The following is an 18,822-nucleotide window of genomic DNA, read 5'->3' on the forward strand; positions in this document are numbered from 1 at the left end:
TCCTTTGCCCATCTGTCTAGCCTATTCAAATCCTCTTTCAGGACTACCGCATCTGCACTATTACTAATAACCCTTCCCAGCTTCACATCATCCACAAACAACTGAATAACCCCCTGCAATCCACTGACATTGTCACTGATATCAAGCTTAAACAATATAGGTCCCAGTACTGAGCCCTATGGGACCTACTTGTAACCTTCTGCCTCCTTGAAACTGCCCCACCATACACAACTCTCTCTCTGATACCTATCGGACAGCCAATCCTGAATCCAGTTGACCAAACTGAAATCAAAACCCATGTGCTGTATCTTAAATATCAGGTTATCATGTGGCGCCCTGTCAAATGCCTTTGCTAAATCCAAGAAAATGGCAGTATATGCCTTTCCCTCATCCAATGTTCTTGTAACTTTATTATAAAAGGCTAGCATATTACTGAGCAAGAGTGCCCCTTCACAAATCCATGTTGACTCTCACAGATAACATTACCCTCATCTGCTCAATGCTGCTAATTTCTCCAAGATCGTAAACACTACTGATGACAATACCATGCTGTTATGCAATGGCACTATCTTACCTTCTTTCCATTTCCTGGGCACCTTTCCCATAGCCAGACTTTCATTGAAAGGCCAGGCTAAAGGAGTTGTCAGTTCTTTTGCACATTCTCTCAAAACTCATGGTGAAATACCATGCAGTCCCACAGCTTTACTGACATCTAGAGTACTCAGTATTTGGAACATGCTCTCCTCCTGCACCTCTAAACCTCCAACCTGCCCTAACCCTTTAGTAGTAAAATTTACTCCTCCGGGAATAAATTTTACTACTAAAGGGTTAGGAAATACATAAATAAAGTGTTCATTGAAGAATTCCACTATGTTCTCTGTATCAGTCACTTCAGTCACTCTATTCACATTTTTATCCCACAATGTTATTCTTTCACAGTCATTTCTCCTCTTACTTGCCACATAGCTAAAAAATTCCCTAGATCATATTCCAGTTTCACCTTCCTTACCATACTACTCACTCCTGGCCTATGTCTTATATTCTTCATGCATCTGCTTTTCACCTGTTTCCTTATATCTCTTCCATAGCCTCTTTTTCACATGCAGTTCCCGTTTAATATTGTTTGTCATCCATTTTACACCAAATTTTGTCCTCTTCTTCACTTGTGGAATACAGCTTACTATTGCTGCTAACAAATATTCCTTCACAATTTCCCAAGCGCTAATGATATCCCGGCCTTCAAATTCCTTCCTCCATGAAACTTCCCCAAGTTTCATGGAGGAACTGTTATAATCACCTACCTTATAATTCCACATAGATTCCCATCTCTTTGATACTCCTGCATGTCTATTCATCTTCCAAGTCAAAACCACATGGTCACTCTTTCCAACTGGTGGGAGAGATGTAATTTCAGTTATTATCAACTCTTCTGATATTATGACCAAATCCAAAACTCTTGAACCTCTTGTTCCTTCTATTTGATTCTTGTTGTTGTTGCCTAAGACATTTGTCCCTCAGAAATTCTAGAAATTCCATTCCCTTATTGCTACATGCATCTTCCTCTCCCCAATTTATACTGCTGTAGTTAAAATCTTCTATAACAATCGATCTTCTTGCGCTTGCCAAGCTCAACTGTCTAAACATCTCCTGGTCCCTATCCTCTATGCTCCTTAGTTTGTAGCAACACTCCACTAAATATCCTGTCTTGCCCACCTGTACCTCACACCATATGCTTTCAAAATCATTAGTGTCACTGCCTTCCAAAGCTTCCACTCTTAGAGGACATAAGTCGTCACTTATCATAAACAGTACTCCACCACCATGATTTCCCTTCCTATCCTGCTGAAAAATGCTATACCCTGCTACTTCTATTCCTGTTATTATATCCTCTTCTGTCAACCACGTCTCAATGATCCCAATAATCTTTGGTCAGGCTGATGCTATCAGCACTACCAATTCCTCTCCTTTATTCTGGATACTCCTGGCATTAGTATAAAGCACAAAAACGTATGCTTTATACTATTTCTATGCCCAGCATTATCCCCTCTAGACTCCACTGGGGTCATTGTTACCTGATGTTGTCCCCCTTCTCCCAAGTACCCATTCCTGCAAGGGTCCACCCCTGCTACCATCTACCTTGGGCATTCTAATTTCCCTGCATTGACACACCGACTTTTTCTGAACAGCAGTCTCTCCAGATGCCTACGTCCTTCCTCATTCAAATGCATGTGGTCTCTTGCATACAATTCCTCTGTCCTCAAATACCCTGCAATCATCCACATATTCCAATCCTCTCTTCTGCACATTCTAGCTATTATGTTATTCAATATTACCGCTCTTCTGCCTAGCTCATCACTATCATACCTAGGCAACAGGTACACTATCTTTCCTCTCTGCATCTTCTTTCGCACAACTTCAAGCAAGAATGTCATATTTCTTGCTGTCCAATTTACATTACCTCTCAAGTCATTTGTTCTTACCATCTCATCCACCCTTTCACCCGTCTTAATTGCCATAGCCACACTTTCTATCGTTCCTCCAGGCTCCTCACGCATCATATCTTGCACACCACGGATCATCGAGTCCCCATACATTACACCTCTTACCATTCTTACCACTTAATTCCTCGATTGCTCACAGGCATCCCTCACTCAATTTCTTCTAACAACTCTCTCTATGTTCCCCTTCTTACCTGCCTTCCTGACATTACTCTATCGCTGGTTCCAATGCTCCCATCGCATTCTTCTCATTCCCCTAACTCTCACTCTCATTTACATCTTCCACTGTTCCTATTCTCTCCTCTTCTATCATTCCCATATCTCTCTCTCATTCCTTCTCTTCCACTTATCCTATTCTCTCCTCTGCCATTCTTATAAATCTCTCTCATTCCCTCTCTTCTACTGTTCCTATTCTCTCCTCTTCTACCATTCTCATAACTCTCTCTTATTCCCTCTCTTGTACTGTCGCTATTCTCTCTCTCTCACTCCTACTCTGATTCACCTTGCATTCGTCTCTTCCAATCACCTAATTTCATCTTTCACACTTCTCATCTCATTCCCTAGACATTCCACCTGCTCTTTCAGCTCATCTCTCTCTCTCTCTCTCTCTGTGCAAGTCAGCCACTGTTAATTGCCATTCATCCTCCCAATTTTAGACTATCCCTAGAAAACTTCACAATCGTTCAACCTTTCTATACTCCCTACTGTCATTATTTTATTCACATTTCTCTCGTTATTCTCTCCTTCTATCATACCACTTATCTCTCTACATGGAGAATCTCCTGCCTCTGACTCAACGAGGTCAGTTAGAGCCATCTCTAACTACTCACCAAGTTCCTCCCATTGCCTGCATTTTGCGCATATACTTATTTCTCCCTTCTCTCACCTGCCACATATACAACTGCCAGGCCACATACATTATACAAGTTCCACATGCTACAAAATCCTGTATTATATCACTCAAAATGGAGTCCTTAAATGGGGGAGAACTTGCTGATACCCCATTTGCAATAATGCCGCTTCTGCTGCCTTTATTCAAAATAATGTCGAGGAACTATTACAAATTAATGCTAAATAAGTATAAGTGATTATAACTATATAAGTAAAAGTACAAACAAAACTAAACAATGAAAACTTATGTTATTTTCATGTTCTCTTCAACCGTTATGCATCATATTCCGACCCAGTCTTCTCACTAACCAAAATACACAATATAACGACAACAACTAACTCCAAAAACAACCACTGAAGGATACTTGTATTACAGAAAAAGAACTTAGCACAAATCTCAACAGAAGTCACACTATTTACCGATTAAAAAAGCACTTTTTTTTTCAGCACAGCTAAAATTCCCTGCCACATTCTCTGGCATTTTGAGGATGGTTGAGTTGGTCATACAGTGAATTCTGTTGATTTGTAAAGGAGAAGCCATTGTCTGAAAAAGTGTCCTGGATATGATTGATTTCAGTGGAGAGGCTTGTATGGTGTCAACAGCTGCTTCTAGCTTTATTTATTAAATTTTTAATAACACCATACTTTTCAGAGGAATGATCGTGTGATAGATGATGGATATGATGGATATACCTACTGGTTTATGTAAATATAAGAAAAAAGATCCATTGGGTAGCTGAATGACTGGATTTTTAAGGAAGGGCAGATAATTATCATCTTCTTTTTCAATCCTGATCAACTAGCTACCCAGCAGATCGTTATCCTTTTTGTCAACGTACTACCAACCTGCTCGCACTGGTTGGTAGTACGTTGAAACTGTTGGTGTCATTTCATGTTAATGTAATAAAAATTATCTGTCAGTTGGACTTTAACAACTGATAGATGATAACCATATCACAATTGGTGTCTAACATACTGTGTGTTTGATAGCAAAGGAGATCTACTTGTTGAAAGTTTATTTTTCACTTGGTTAGACTATAATAAATTTTGTTTAATCCTTTATCCAAGTGTGAGCAAACAAAGTTTGTGCCTGAAAATATCTTCAGGACTGAATATGGTGTTGTACTACCTTACTGGGGTAAGGTAGTACAGCACTGGGAAACTCGTAGCAAAGGTGGACCAAGCTATCAACATTCCTATCTCCCATATCTCCCATAATGAAAAACACATCTCCTTGCGGATATGTATATAATGTATGCATTAAGGGATTGGCCACTACCCAGGCTAGTTTTGACCTTTATTCAGGTCTCTTCAGTGGGAGCCAGGCCCAGAGGTGGAGATACCAGGCAGAAGCAATAGTGAGGTAATCTTTACTTATAGGAGTTGCCAAAAGGTGTGCCACCTTTTTTTTATTAAATTAATCTGGATTTAGAGAAAGATGTTGAAAGTTTATTTTTCACTTGGTTAGACTATAATAAATTTAGTTTAATCCTTTATTCAATTGTGAGCAAACAAAGTTTGTGCCTGAAAATATCTTCAGGACTGAACATGGTGTTGTACTACCTTACTGGGGTAAGGTAGTACAACACCAGGCAACTCGTAGCAAAGGTGGACCAAGCTAACAACACTCCTATCCCAGTATCTCTTATAATGCAAAACACATCTCCTTGCGGAACATTATATACATATCCACAAGGAGATGTGTTTTGCATTATGGGAGCTACTAGGATAGGAGCGTTGTTAGCCTGGTCCACCTTTGCTATGAGTTGCCCAGTGTTGTACTGCCTTACCCCAGTAAGGTAGTACAACACCATATTCAGTCCTGAAGATATTTTCAGGCGCAAACTTTGTTTGCTCACACTTGGATAAAGGATTAAACTAAATTTATTATTAGAGATCTGCTTGGCTACCAAAATGACAGTCATTTTTGTAATTTTCATTAGTTACTATTTTATTCTATTCTATTGTGTTTCTTTTTTATTATTTTATTTTTATATAATGTCAATATCTGTATTTCTTGTGTATAGCAGTTTAGGAAGTCATTGCCACATAGTGACATCATCATCATCAACCAACATGTTTGTTTATAGCTGATCATAATGTGGAGCATATACTTAGTAGCTGCCATATGAATATGTAGGACTTCTTTTAATCATATAACACATTCCTCTCAAATGGTCCAAATAATAAGAATTATGTATTAGAAGATTTTATTCTCTCATTTTAAAGTGTTTATTATTCACATGATTAACAATTATTGAAAATTTGTTATGAGTAAACTTACTCTCTTACTCAAACAATTATTGTTTGAGTAAGAGAGGCTGTAAATGTTATGCGCTACTGGTTTTATTAGTGTGGGGGATTTTTTTTTGCCAAAACTTAATTACAAAATCGTTATTATTAGACTTAGTAACCTGCAAAAAATGGCGGTGGTGTCATTCCATGACTTTAATTTAGATTTCAGTCGTTTCGTTAAGTGTGAGGTCTGTTATATGTATTCTTTCGATTACATAAATGATTTGTGGATATTTGGTGAGGATGGAAGGATGGTGTGTGCAAGGTGTAACCTGAATGAGGAATTGATGAATGCAAATATGAAATTGATGACAGAAAGTGTTAGTAACGAGTTTGTCACGGGGGAAATGAGTGCACGTTTGAAAGAGCAGGATGGTGAGAAAGAGATGTAAAAAAATGTTAAAAAATCAGTGAAAAAGAAAAGGAGAGATTTGAAAACCGTAACGGATGTTAAAAGGAACGAAAGTGAGGTGAGAGTGATGGAAGGAAACGAAATTGTGAGAACAAATGAAACTAGAAATGGCGTGACGCAGAAATCGAAAGTGAAAAAATCGAAAGAATAGATCAGTGGTCGCCAAAGGGATCGATATGACATTGTTAGGGGTCAACAGAAAAATATAAGACATCATTGTATGGGTAATATTTAATTCGGTTAACTTGGATTACCTCCATGACAAAAGACATGGAGGTAATGACAACGCATTTTCCCTGTGAAGGATAAGAATTTGTTGTTTTAAGGATACTTGCGACATAAGACTGAATGATATAATCACGTAATCACAAGAAAGATATTTATTTAACCAAATATTTCGGTCTGGAAATAGCAGACCATCTATTGTTAGTATTCTAGCTTGTATATTTTTTAAACTGTTCTTGTAATACCACCGACGATGGTCTGCTATTTCCAGACCGAAATATTTGGTTAAATAAATATCTTTCTTGTGATTACGTGATTATATCATTCAATGACAACGCAATTAAGAGTTAATCAGTACCTTCATCTTACAGGTCCATGAATAGGACCTGTAAGATGTAGTAAAGTCATGAAAATAGTTACTGAGGCCAATCAAGTAGACCAGAATGACGTATTTACCAATAAACGGATGCTGGTGGCTCCTGCCAGCCGGCGCAGTGGGAGCAAGATTGCAACACGTGCGTGGTTCTTATTTACTGATACTTACAAGTATTCGATCCCAGTCTCATTTTTGCTCATCGACATACAAGTGAGCATTAATGTTCTAAAATTCATCAACATACATATTATAATTCAATCGTTATTCATTCACGAACTAAACTTCTCTATGTTGAAGAGTTGAGCAGTGCTGGAAGTAATACCAGTGATATTAATACCAGTAGTTTATTAATATCACTAGTAATATCAGTGATATTACTAGTGATAGTAATAGTAATATAATAATATATACTAAACAGAATGGGCGAGGAAAGATTAGCAAAACAAGTGTTCTCTGCCAGGTTGGCAGGAAAGCGACCCAGAGGAAGACCAAGATATAGGTGGATTGATATGGTACAAAGTGCCTTAGATGATAGAAATATAAGATCGGGTAATGTTGAAGTCTTGACAAGTAACAGACTGATTTGGAGGAAAATTGTAGATAGGAAGTTAGTAATGATATAATTTTTTCATGTAGTACTATCATATACTGTACACCCCTTGTGGGTACATGGCAGGAATTTGATGATGATGATGATGATAATATATACTATATTATACATACAACAAACACTGTAACTATAAAATAAACAATCTAAAACCTCACATAAGTGTCTTTTTTTTCTTGTCCTATTATAATTATGTAATAGTAAAATATAGGGGGTCGATAAAAAGTCAAGAAACGCTTGAAGGGGTCGATGGGCAAATGACTTTGGCGACCCCTGGAATAAATGATAGCAAAAAAAGAATGAATGATAGCGAAAGTTTGACGCATGTTGGACTGAAAGTACAGAAACAAAGAAAGATGAATGCATGTGAAAATGGGAAGAATGATAGCGAAAGTTGGACGCATGTTGGACCAAAAGTACAGAAACAAAGATTGAACGATAGAGAGAATGCGTCGCGAGATTTGAAAGTTGAATTGGATTGGATGAGGCAAGAAATGAAATGGATGCAGAATGAAATTAAGAAAATTCAGCTAAAAACTATTAAAATAAATAATGATGGCATGAAAGAGTTAACGAAAGATGAGCGAGTGGCGTTGTATGGCGACTCCATTATTAAAGGTGTTCTGGAGGATAGAATGCGCAAGGTATGTTTTCCAGGTGCTAAAATGAGTAGAGTGATTGAGGCATTGAATATGAGGCAGGAGTGAGCAAAAGAGTTAATAGTATTAATAGGTACTGTTATATCTTTGTCTATGTTTATATCAATGTTTCTATATGATTTAATATAGTTATTTACTTAAATCTTTCCTTCTTACCTAAAACCTTACGCAACCAAGTCCTATCATCTGCACCAATTGTTATCGTTCGTTCTTCTTCTTTATATATATTTCTATCAATATTATTGTCTTTACCACTGTTTTCTAAACGCTCCCATACAGTTATTTCCTTTCCGGCATCTATAATAGTTTTTTCCCAATAAGTTAAATAAATCAGCTATCACTCTCCTTTCTTAAACAGACTGTGATTCAGGCAGTTCCCAAATTTTGTTACATGTAATTCTTTCATACAATAGGCCTTTGTCTATGTATGGGACAAGGCCCTAAAATTATGTCCTCTGAGACAGTCTGCCTGTTAAATATTGACGAATTTATTTTTTTGCTGTGCCAGCCAATACAGAGGATAGATAAGATCCTTATCCAAGGTGGCTATCTCAGAGTAATATACAGTAATAAAATTTCAAACACTAATCTAACTATTCTCACTTCTCTTTGTCTTACATGCAATCGTGGCCTGAAATATCAGACTGTATTCATATATCCCTCCCGCTAGGTTCAGTAGTAATTTTATGAGTGGCTATTTGAATTCATAAAATCGGCTGGATTCAGTTAAATGATATAAAACATATTTATTAAGGCTTAAGAGATATACAAGGAAAGTATAATGTACATGATTAACTTAATCAACTTCCTAGCAAAATTCTGATATCATTCCTAATACTATATTACATAAATCATAACTTGGACCATAGAGTTTCTATAAACATACAAATTTCGAGCTTAAATTATCTTATCATCAATCACTCTAGGGTCACTAATCATATCTCACAACATATCAAAGTTATTTCACATACAGATCCCTTCTAGGGAAACATTCATCAAACAGGGACAGGTTACTGCCAAATGGGATAATCACTAAAGTTCTCCACAATTTGTCCATTCACACATTAACCGATTAAGTCTCTCATATCTTTAATTGGAAATCAGATACTTTAACATTCTACGATACCATCCCATAGAATGACTTTCTGTTCTGTCTTCAGCCATGTCTGGACATCAAGGCACCGTTGTGGGCTACCGTTCTTCGGGTCACATATGATAGCAGCTCATTCAGGTTCTCTGGGATGATAAGATGGTGTGCTGCTCTGGTCTTTCTCTGGAACCACAGGAACACATCTATATTATCGGTCACACAATACAGCTTAACTATTCTGTTATGAAGAGATAGCTAGCCTTGCCTTGCGAACCTCGATAAACCTTTCATGACTTTTACGGCCGACCCGGAATCATCCCGTTGGCGGAGACGGAGAGCCAACGTCTCTTTCTCGGAGTCTCTCGCGCTTAGCTACATTGTTTACTGCGCGGCACTCATTCACTTGCATGTGGCGTTCTTCCTAGAAAACGTTCTAGCTTTGCTTTCCTAATAAATTCTCCTTCCCTTAGCCAACACATTGTACTGGACGGCTAAAGTGTGACCTTTGGAACTATAGCTTACACTCAACTTGCTTTCACACAATACATAGAATGGGATACTCTAATTAAATAATAACCTTAAATAAACCCCTTTATTTGACTCTATACCAAACTGGTTAAGTTTCACATTTCTTAAACTAAACGTTTCTTCAGTTTTGCCTTAAAGTTATAATGTACATTTCAATTTCCATGCCAAAACACAACATTTGTCTGCCTACAATTAAAGGTAGTTGTTCCTGAATAAATTGAAAATTTTAATTTTCAGTTTCTGACTATTCAGGACACAATAGTACAAATGATTTGAGAGAGGACAAAGAGAGTGTGTCAGAATGAATATCAGGAGGCTGCTTAGAAGGATAAAAGAGAATAGTGTGACAAGAAGGGTAGGTAGCGTGTTGCCTAGGTATGACTTTGGTGAAATGAGGCGGAGAGCAAGGATTATGAATGATATGCTGGCTGAAATGTGTGAGGAGACGGGAGTACAGTTTGTTAATGTGTGGAATGAGTTTGAGGGACGAAGTGAGCTGTATGGGAGCGATGGACTGCATTTGAGTGGTTAAGGTGCGAGTCGCTTGGAGAGACTGCTGCTGGAAGAAAGAGAAGTGAATTGAGAGAATGAATCAGATCGAGTGGGAAGTGATGTGGAAGAGCGGGAGAGTAAGACAGGAGAGATTGAAGAGGTGGTTATGAATGGGGAAGTGAGTGGTATGAGTATAGAAAATGAGAGAATGGGTGTGCAAGAGGAGCAAGGAAATGGGGAGGCTCAGGGTGGACAGGAGTACACAGCATGAGAAAGGTGGTGCTCCAAGAGGAAGAGAGCATGTGTAGGCAGGAAAGGAAAGGGATGACCTGGGATCAAGAGGAAACAGTTGGAATTGAAAAGGGTTTTAAAATGAAGAGGCAGAAAGGGAAATGGCCCTAGTCGAGCATGGAGAGATCACATCAAGTGAGTGGTATCAGTGGAACTAGCTGTAGATCCAGAAATGAGCTGTTCTGTTTGTATTCAAATGCTAGAAGTGTAAAAAACAAGGCAGATGAAATGGTTGCACTAATTCCGTCTGTTCACCCAAAGATTGTCGGAATAAGTGAGACATGGTTGGAAAAGGATGACATCCTGACAGGAATAGAGATGGAAGGGTATGATGTTTTTCGTGAGGACAGAAGTGGTAAAAAGGGAGGGGGGTACTATTGATGAAAGAGAAAGAGTTATGTTCATATAAAATAGAGATGCAAGAGGGAAATAGTGCCAGTGGTTTTGAGGCAGTATGGTGTCAGATAGAGGTGAACGGAATCAAATACTTAGTGGGATGTTGTTATAGACCAGGTAATGCGGATGGTGGTGATAATGAAATGTACAATCAAATTAGCCAAGTAAATAAGAAAAGGGTGATCATTATGGGTGATTTTAATTATGGCACTATAGACTGGAATGAAGAGACAGCAACTGGAAGTAAAGAAAATGAGTTTCTTGAGTTTTTGAGGAATAACTACCTCAAACAGTATGTAACAGAGGGCACACAAGGATTGAGGATCTTGGATTTGGTCATCTCATCAGAGGATGTAATTATAATTGAGGTGTCAAATCATTCACCAATTGGTGAAAGTGACCATGAGGTGATTACCTGGGTGGTTGCCAGCAGTGAAAGGACCCCTGTGAAAAAAAGGATATATGTGGAACTACAAGGGGGGGGGGGTGATTATGAAGAGCTCAGGAGACAACTTGCGGGTGTAGCATGGAATGAGGAGTTAGCTAGAAAAGAGATCAATGCAGCTTGGGGAAAAATTTAGTAGATGCAATGTCTAAATGTATTCCAAGGGTGATAAGGTTAAATAAGGTGGGTGTGAGATGGATGAATAAAGAGATTAAGCATGCGATACAGAGAAAAAGGGCATCGTGGAGGCAGCATAAGAGAAGTGGAAATAACCAATTTCATGAGGTTTACAAAGAACAGGCAAGGAGGATGACTTGATTGGTGAGAGTGACTAAAGAGAGGTATGAACAGCAGTTGGCTAATGAAGCCAAAAAGAATCCTAAGGAGTTCTTTCGATATTTAGCCAGCAAAAGAAAGAATAATTATGGAAGGATGACATTGAGAGGAGAAAATGGTATAAAGACAGCTGATGCAGAATGTGTGGTGAAGATACTTAATGAGCAGAGAATGTGACTTCATGGAGGGATTGAGAGCAGTTGATGATGGGGAGGAGAGACTGACTGTAGGTGAGCAAGAGGTGTATGAATAGTTGAGTAAACTAGATGTTAATAATGCTGTAGGACTTGATAATATATCACCACATATTCTGAAAGAATGTGCCAGGGAGTTGACACCTGCTTTGACATATTTTTTTAATATGAGTCTTGCACTCGGTCAAGTTCCTAAGGAGTGGAAGGAGGGAAAGATTGTGCCACTTTATAAAGGAGGTGATCGAACTCAAGCATCAAACTATAGGCCTATCTGTGTGTCAGGTGTTGTGGTTAAGTTATTGGAGAAACTTGTGAGAACTAGGACCACAGTTGGGTTGACAAATGGTATTATCTTTGATGGACAGCATGGATTTGCTAACGGTAGGTCATGTTTTAGCAATCTACTTACTTATTACAATAAAGTGACTGCTTCCTTGGACAGAGGAGAAGGATACAAAAATCCAATATACTTGGATTTTGCAAAGACTTTTGATAAAGTACCTCATGATAGGTTGACAGTGAAACTAGAGCAGATGGTGTGGAATTTTAGATTGGTGCATTGGATTGGAGACTGGATATCTGATAGGTATCAACAAGTTGTGTATGGTGGAGCGATATCCACGAAAAGGAAAGTCACTAGCGGAGTGCCTCAGGGGGATGTTTTAGATCCATTGCTGTTTGACTTGTATATTAATGATGTAGGTGAAGATTTGGATGGAGATATTCAGTTGTTTGCAGATGATGCGAAGTTGGGACGAACGAAGAAGTGTAGTGAAGATGTTGTGGCCTTACAGGAAGACTTGAATAGATTGAGTGATATTGGGCATGGAAATGGGGATGTGAGTTCAATGTTGCAAAATGTAAGGTTTTAAAATTTGGAAAACAAAGATGGGATGCAGAATTTATGCTTGGTGAGAATATATTGTTGGAGGTAGATTAAATAAGAGATCTGGGTGTGATAGTGGATAAGGATCTAAAATTTAGGGGACACATAGCCAAAATTATGAAGACAACACAAAGGCTTCTGGGCATGATGCGAAGGAGAATTAGGGAGATTCTTGTTCCATTGTATAAGGCTTTGATTAGGCCACACATGGACTATTGTGCCCAGATTTGGTCACCGGGTTTTCAGAAGGATGAAGAGATGTTGGAAAGGGTCCAAAGGAGACTGACTAAGGTAGTTTCTGACCTGTGGAATGTCGAGTATGAGGAAAGATTGAGAAGATGTAATTTGCAGAGTCTGGTTTTTTTCGTGCACAGTTGTGAATGATTGGAATGCCTTGCCTGAGAATGTGGTGTCTGCAAAGAGTTTGAATGTGTTTAAAGCACGATATGATGAGTTGTGTGTGTGATAAAAGACCTCCCTGATGAGTCTTTGACCCCATGAGGTCTTGGGGTGGTAATAATAATAATGTCAGTCATTCGTTTCATAAGTTTTAGACAAAAATTATACCTTTTTTTTAAAAAAATAAAAAAATTGAGTAATTTTTACCATGTCTAAAATTACTAAAAGCACGGCTATATTTTTCTACCCTTTTATTTATTTATATTTATTATTATTTATTTATTTATATATATGTACACCGGTGGTGAAGGGCACTATTTCCATTTTTTTACGCATCCAAAGTAAACTATTTGTCCGCATAATGCCCTTTCCAACTGGCTAATCTGCTTATTATTACACACAGCAGATAGTGTTTTGCACAACTGAAATGAGTGCGAATTAGAACATTAAAATATACCTAAAACTCAATTCTCTAAAAAAAAATGGACAAAGTGCTCTTTACCTCCGGTGTACAGATAAATTTATTATTTATTTATTTGCAAATGCACCTATTCTTAATTTAAATGCCACTTTTTTATTTCAATAAAGAATTTCTTTGAAATAGGAATTTAAAAAAAAAAAAAAGTAAATTATGAAAGAACTACTCAGTCTTCAATAAAGGAGTGTGTTATATTATTATGAGCATTGTTATAAATGCCCTATATTTTAGACATATGTTATTACTGTTGTCTTCTCACTATTATACCTTTCACTTTGGGTTAGCTGTCCAAGTCTGTAATCACCAGGGTATTCTGTTCTGAATTGTTGATATCTCTAACTTGTTGAAAATTTGCATATACAGCCATGTTTGACATCATGTTAAATGGGATCTACCACATCTCCTCAGTTCAGTACACATTTCCATTACTTTTTGCATCATGTGATCTATAGGGCTCATGATGTGTTCAAACCATCTATGCTGCCACTCAGTTATTTTATCAGCAGTAGATCTAACTTTGAAGCTCCCATGGATGTGTTCATTATACCTTTTTATTACTATTGTATGGTGAAATTATTTTTAAATAAAAAAAATTTTCAAATTTTGCAATTTTTATTCATAACCATTGTCTAGCTCAGGGGTCTTCAACACATGGCGCGTGGGCCACCTGTGGCACGCAGAGCTCTTTGCTGTGGCTCGCCGGCCATTTCGAAAAAATAACTACTTAACATTAAAACGCGATTAAATAAAAAATTATTTCAATGAATCTTGTGGGCCACTAAGCTATACTGCAGTATTTAGAATTGTAAGATGCTTTCCAGATTCACAAGGAATGCTGTGCATTTGATACTTTACATAAAATCCTATAAAATAGATATTAAATAGACATGCTTCTTCAGCCATCTATCTACCAGTACCAAACAGTACTTAAGTACTAGTACTAACGTCGCAGGTAGATGGCTGAAGCAGTAGTTCGAGTCTAGTGCCTTCCAGATACATCTCGAAGGTTCTCGATACTTCCTTATTTTCAAAAAATACAAGAGGATCTCATCCACAGTCAGTCGTGAACAGTGTCATATTTGTGTATAAGCACATGCAGGTTCATCGTGTCAGCCATAGCCTATTGTGGTTTTGTATTGCCAGGCTTTTTTCATTAGTGTGAGACATATTCAGTGGATAATAACCATTACACGCCCATTTTGGATATTTTTTGAGTTCATCCATCCATCATTATGGCATATATGAGTAAGTGTAAATCAAGTGATTCTTGTCGAGTTTTTAATGAAAAGTGGACCAATTTGTACTTTTTTTGTGTCAATCGACGATAAGCCATTGTGTTTAATTTATCGTGAGTCAGTGTCAGTATCAAAAGAATATAATATAAAACAACACTAGGAGACAAAGCATGTGTCCAATTTCGATCACCTTCAAGGGCGGCTTCATGTGGACTAAGTGAATCGTCTCCAAATTGATTTAAAATGCTAGCAGGGTACATTTAAAAGGCAGCGGGAAGAGAACCAAGCATGCATCAAAGTAAGTTATGCAATAGCTGAAAAAATTGCTAAAAAATCAAAAGCCTTCTTGGATGGCGAGTTTGTGAAAGAGTGTCTCATCGCTGCTGGGGATATTATGTGCCCAAATAATAAGGAAGTGTTTAAAAACGACTTCCTTACCCCAGAGTTTGTCTGGGGTAACTGTAGCATGACATGTCGAAGAACTTGCCAATGACATTGAAGGAACTTTAAAAAAAGGTTGTCCAAATTTACATCATATTCACTTGCTTTAGATGAGAGCACAGATGTGAAGGATACAGTACAACTGGCTATCTTTGTCTGTGGCATTGATCAACAAGTTGTTGTGACAGAAGAACTGCTAGCCCTCATACCTATGAAGGAAACGACAAAAGATACTGATATTCTTAAAGTCGCCAAGAAAATGCTCTAGCATTTCAACCTCAGCTTAACCAACCTTGAGGGTGTGGTACTGATGGTACCCTGTCTATGGTGGGAAAGAACAAAGGGTTTGTTGCACTGCTACGGAAAGAACCAGAACTAGAAGGAAAAGATTTCGTCCATTACCACTGTTTAATCCACCAGGAGAATTTGTGTGCGAAAACTATTGGATTTGAGAATGTCATGAATATTGTGACTGTTGTCAACATTATTAGGACAAGAGGATTGAATCATCATCAATTCCAAGAGTTTTTGACCCAAGAGTGCGAAGTGGATCATGGCGATGTGGTTTATTATAGTGATGTGCATTGGTCAGAGGGAAGGTTCTTAAAAGAGTCTTTGACTTAAGGAGCAAATACAGCAGTTCATTCAAATCAAGGGGAATTCGATTGCGGAATTTAGCGATCCAAAGTGGATGACAGACTTTGCCTTTGTGACCGACATCTCGTTACATATGAATGACCTTAATACGTGGCTACAATCCAAAGATCAACTGGTGCACACTCTGTTTGATCACATCAAAGCTTTTATGGCCAAGCTCAGACTTTGGGACGCACAACTTGCAAAAAAATACTTAACTCATTTTCAGCTTCTCGCTGAGTCCAACTGTTCATCTCTTGATGAATAAGCTACAAAATTACCCTTGTTGCAAAGTGAGTTCGAAGAGAGATTTAGTGATTTTCGTAACCAAGTCTTCTTTAGATTTATTTTCAATGCCATTCAGTGTCAGTGCTGCCGAAATGCCAGGCTCAATACAAATGGAGTTGCTTGAACTCCGAAACAACTCTTCTTTGAGAGAAAAATTATTCATTGTGCCCTCGCTTACATTTTACAGAGACTACATTTCTGTGGACGTATCCCTAATCTTCGCCGGTATGCTTTGAAGATGGGTGCTTTATTAAGAATGTGAGCAGTTCTTCTCCAGAATGAAGCATGTGAAGTCCAAGACAAGAACTCAGATTACGGACCAACATCTCAAGAATATTCTGCGCATAGCAACTTCCAACATTGATGCCAACATCGACAAGCTGGTGAAGGAATAACTTTGCCAAGTTGTCCATTGACATTGTAAAAAATGAATGTTTTCTTCATTAAATTATCTTTTTCTTCAAGTATTGATTGTATTTACTTATCATGAACCCGACTCCTACCTTAAAGCTGAGTTTGTTTATTTTTATAGGATTTTATGTAAAGTATCAAATGCACAGTGTTCCTTGTGAATCTGGAAAGCATCTTACAATTCTAAATACCACAGTATAGCTTAGTGGCCCGCTGGCTTCATTGAAATTTTTAATGCGGCCCACACTGTCTGAAAGGTCGAAGACCTCTGGTCTAGCTTATGTATTTTAGAAATTACATATTTTCCATACCACATACATTTTTGTGATTCTTATTGTTATGAAGATTATAAAAAAATAGCATAAGTAGGTCTAATCTGCAAACTTTTTTGAAACAGATATAATCTGGATCCTTTTGGAGAACATGATGACAATACACTGTGGAATGCTCTGGATCTTGCCCATCTTAAATATAAAGTAAGCCATTTTATAAATTTGATAGAATTATTATTTATTATTATATAATAATAAATAGTTTTATTCAGTGTCATTTGGAGAGACTGCTGCTGGAAGGGAGAGTAATGACTGCAAAAATGGATCTAAGTAGATAAGGAGGAGGGATGTAGAAGAACAGAAGAGTAAGGAAGGAGTGCTTATGAATGGAGAAGTAAGTAACATGAGGGAGAAGAATAAGAGAACAGGAGTGCAAGACAGACAGGAAATGATGGAGGGACAAGGAACATAGCATGAAAAAAGTCTATTCTGAAAGACGGAATGTGTCAGTAGACAATAAAGGAATGAGGTGATGTGGGAGGTGGGGAGAACTTGGGTCTGGAGAAGGTTCTGGGATGGGATGAGGAAAAAGGAATGGGGAGTCACATCTAAAAAGTCAAAATCGATAGAATAAGTGAGATGCGGTTGGATGAGAATGATATCCTGACACGAATAGAGAGAAGAGTGTAATGATTTTCATGAAGATTGGAATAACAAAAAAGGGAGGTGAAGTGCTGTTGATGCTGGAAGTTGTGGCCATGCAAGATAGAGATGGAAGGGAGATATAGTAGTGCTGGTTTTGAGGGAGAGTGGTGTTATGCAGGGATGGATAGAATGAAATGGTTGGATGTTGATGTAGACCCGATGATGTGAAGGGCACTGATAGTGATATATATATAATCAAATTAGCCAAGCAAATAGGGAAAAGGATGATTGTTACAGGTGATTTTAATTATGGTAATATAGATTGAATGATGAGATAACATCTAGAAGTATATTAAATCAATTTCCCTAATTTTTGAGGGACAACTAGTTTAGACAATATAAAAGAAAGAGCATGCAAAGTTTGAGGATGTTGAATTTGATCTTCTAATTCAAAGGATGTCATTGCCAGCCTGGTTGGCCAAGTGATAGCATATCCGCTCTCCAGCCTAAAGGCTATGGGTTCGAATCCTGCCATGGGCATGGATGTTTGTGATCGTCTGTGAAAATACTAGTGGTGGTGGTCAGTAGATGGTGTTGTCATGAAGCACACTCTCAAATGGCTTTAAAAAAGCCAAAAAAACGACAGTGTATGCCTCACCCTCATCCATTGCTCTTGTTACTCTGTTGTAAAAGTTACCAGATTATTAAACCAGAGCAGCCTTTAACAAATCTGTGCTGGCCTGCGTAAATGATATTTCCCTCATCTCCCCAGTTCTCTATGTGAGTTCTTACCAATTTCTCCAAAATCTTAACAACTACCAGAAGAAATCCAAACAGGCCTATAATTTAATACCTCCATTCTACCACCACCCTTATGCAATGGTACTATTTCTCTCTTATCCTCCTTCCACTCTCCAGGAACCTATCCCTGGAGAGTGGAAGGAGACTTTAATATTGTAAGACTTTCAATAAACAGCTACCTTAATGGCACAATCAGTTCCATAGTACATTCCTGTAAAATACATGGTGAAATTCCATCTATAAGGAAAAAAAGGTCAACTATGTCACCTGCTTTGGTCACCCAGTTCCCATCTCCATCTTGCAAGATAATCTTTCCACTACGAATTGCCCTCCTACTCACCACATAGAGTTAAAACCTCTTTTGGATTCTCCTTGGATTATGTCAATCTCCTCTCATATTCCAATTTTTTCTCTCCTTACAATAATACTAATCGCTTTCCTTGCCTGAGGCTTGTATTCTTCATGCAATTGTTTTCCACCTCTCTCTCTCTCTCTTTATATGCCTTCCATAATCTCTTTTTCCTCTGCAATTCTCTTTTAATTCCTTTCGTCATCCATCCGACTCCAAATTGCTTTATCTTCTTTGCTTGAATTA

The 18,822-nt window shown here is 37.9% G+C and overlaps 1 protein-coding gene across 1 annotated transcript in view; it reads left to right on the forward strand.

The window, feature by feature from the left end:
* The window catches only part of LOC150092881 (ATP-binding cassette sub-family C member 5-like), a 708,254-nt gene that overhangs the window by 631,369 nt on the left and 58,063 nt on the right, over positions 1-18,822 (forward strand). The window contains exon 25 of the mRNA XM_090414097.1: positions 16,907-16,985. Coding sequence (XP_090270223.1) covers positions 16,907-16,985 — 79 coding nt within the window. The remainder of the gene's footprint in view (positions 1-16,906; positions 16,986-18,822) is intronic.

This window comes from Typopeltis vanoorti, chromosome 24 (genome assembly GCF_054136105.1).
Source record: "Typopeltis vanoorti isolate ZY-2024b chromosome 24, IOZ_Tvanoo_1.0, whole genome shotgun sequence".
NCBI classification, from domain to species: domain Eukaryota; kingdom Metazoa; phylum Arthropoda; class Arachnida; order Uropygi; family Thelyphonidae; genus Typopeltis; species Typopeltis vanoorti.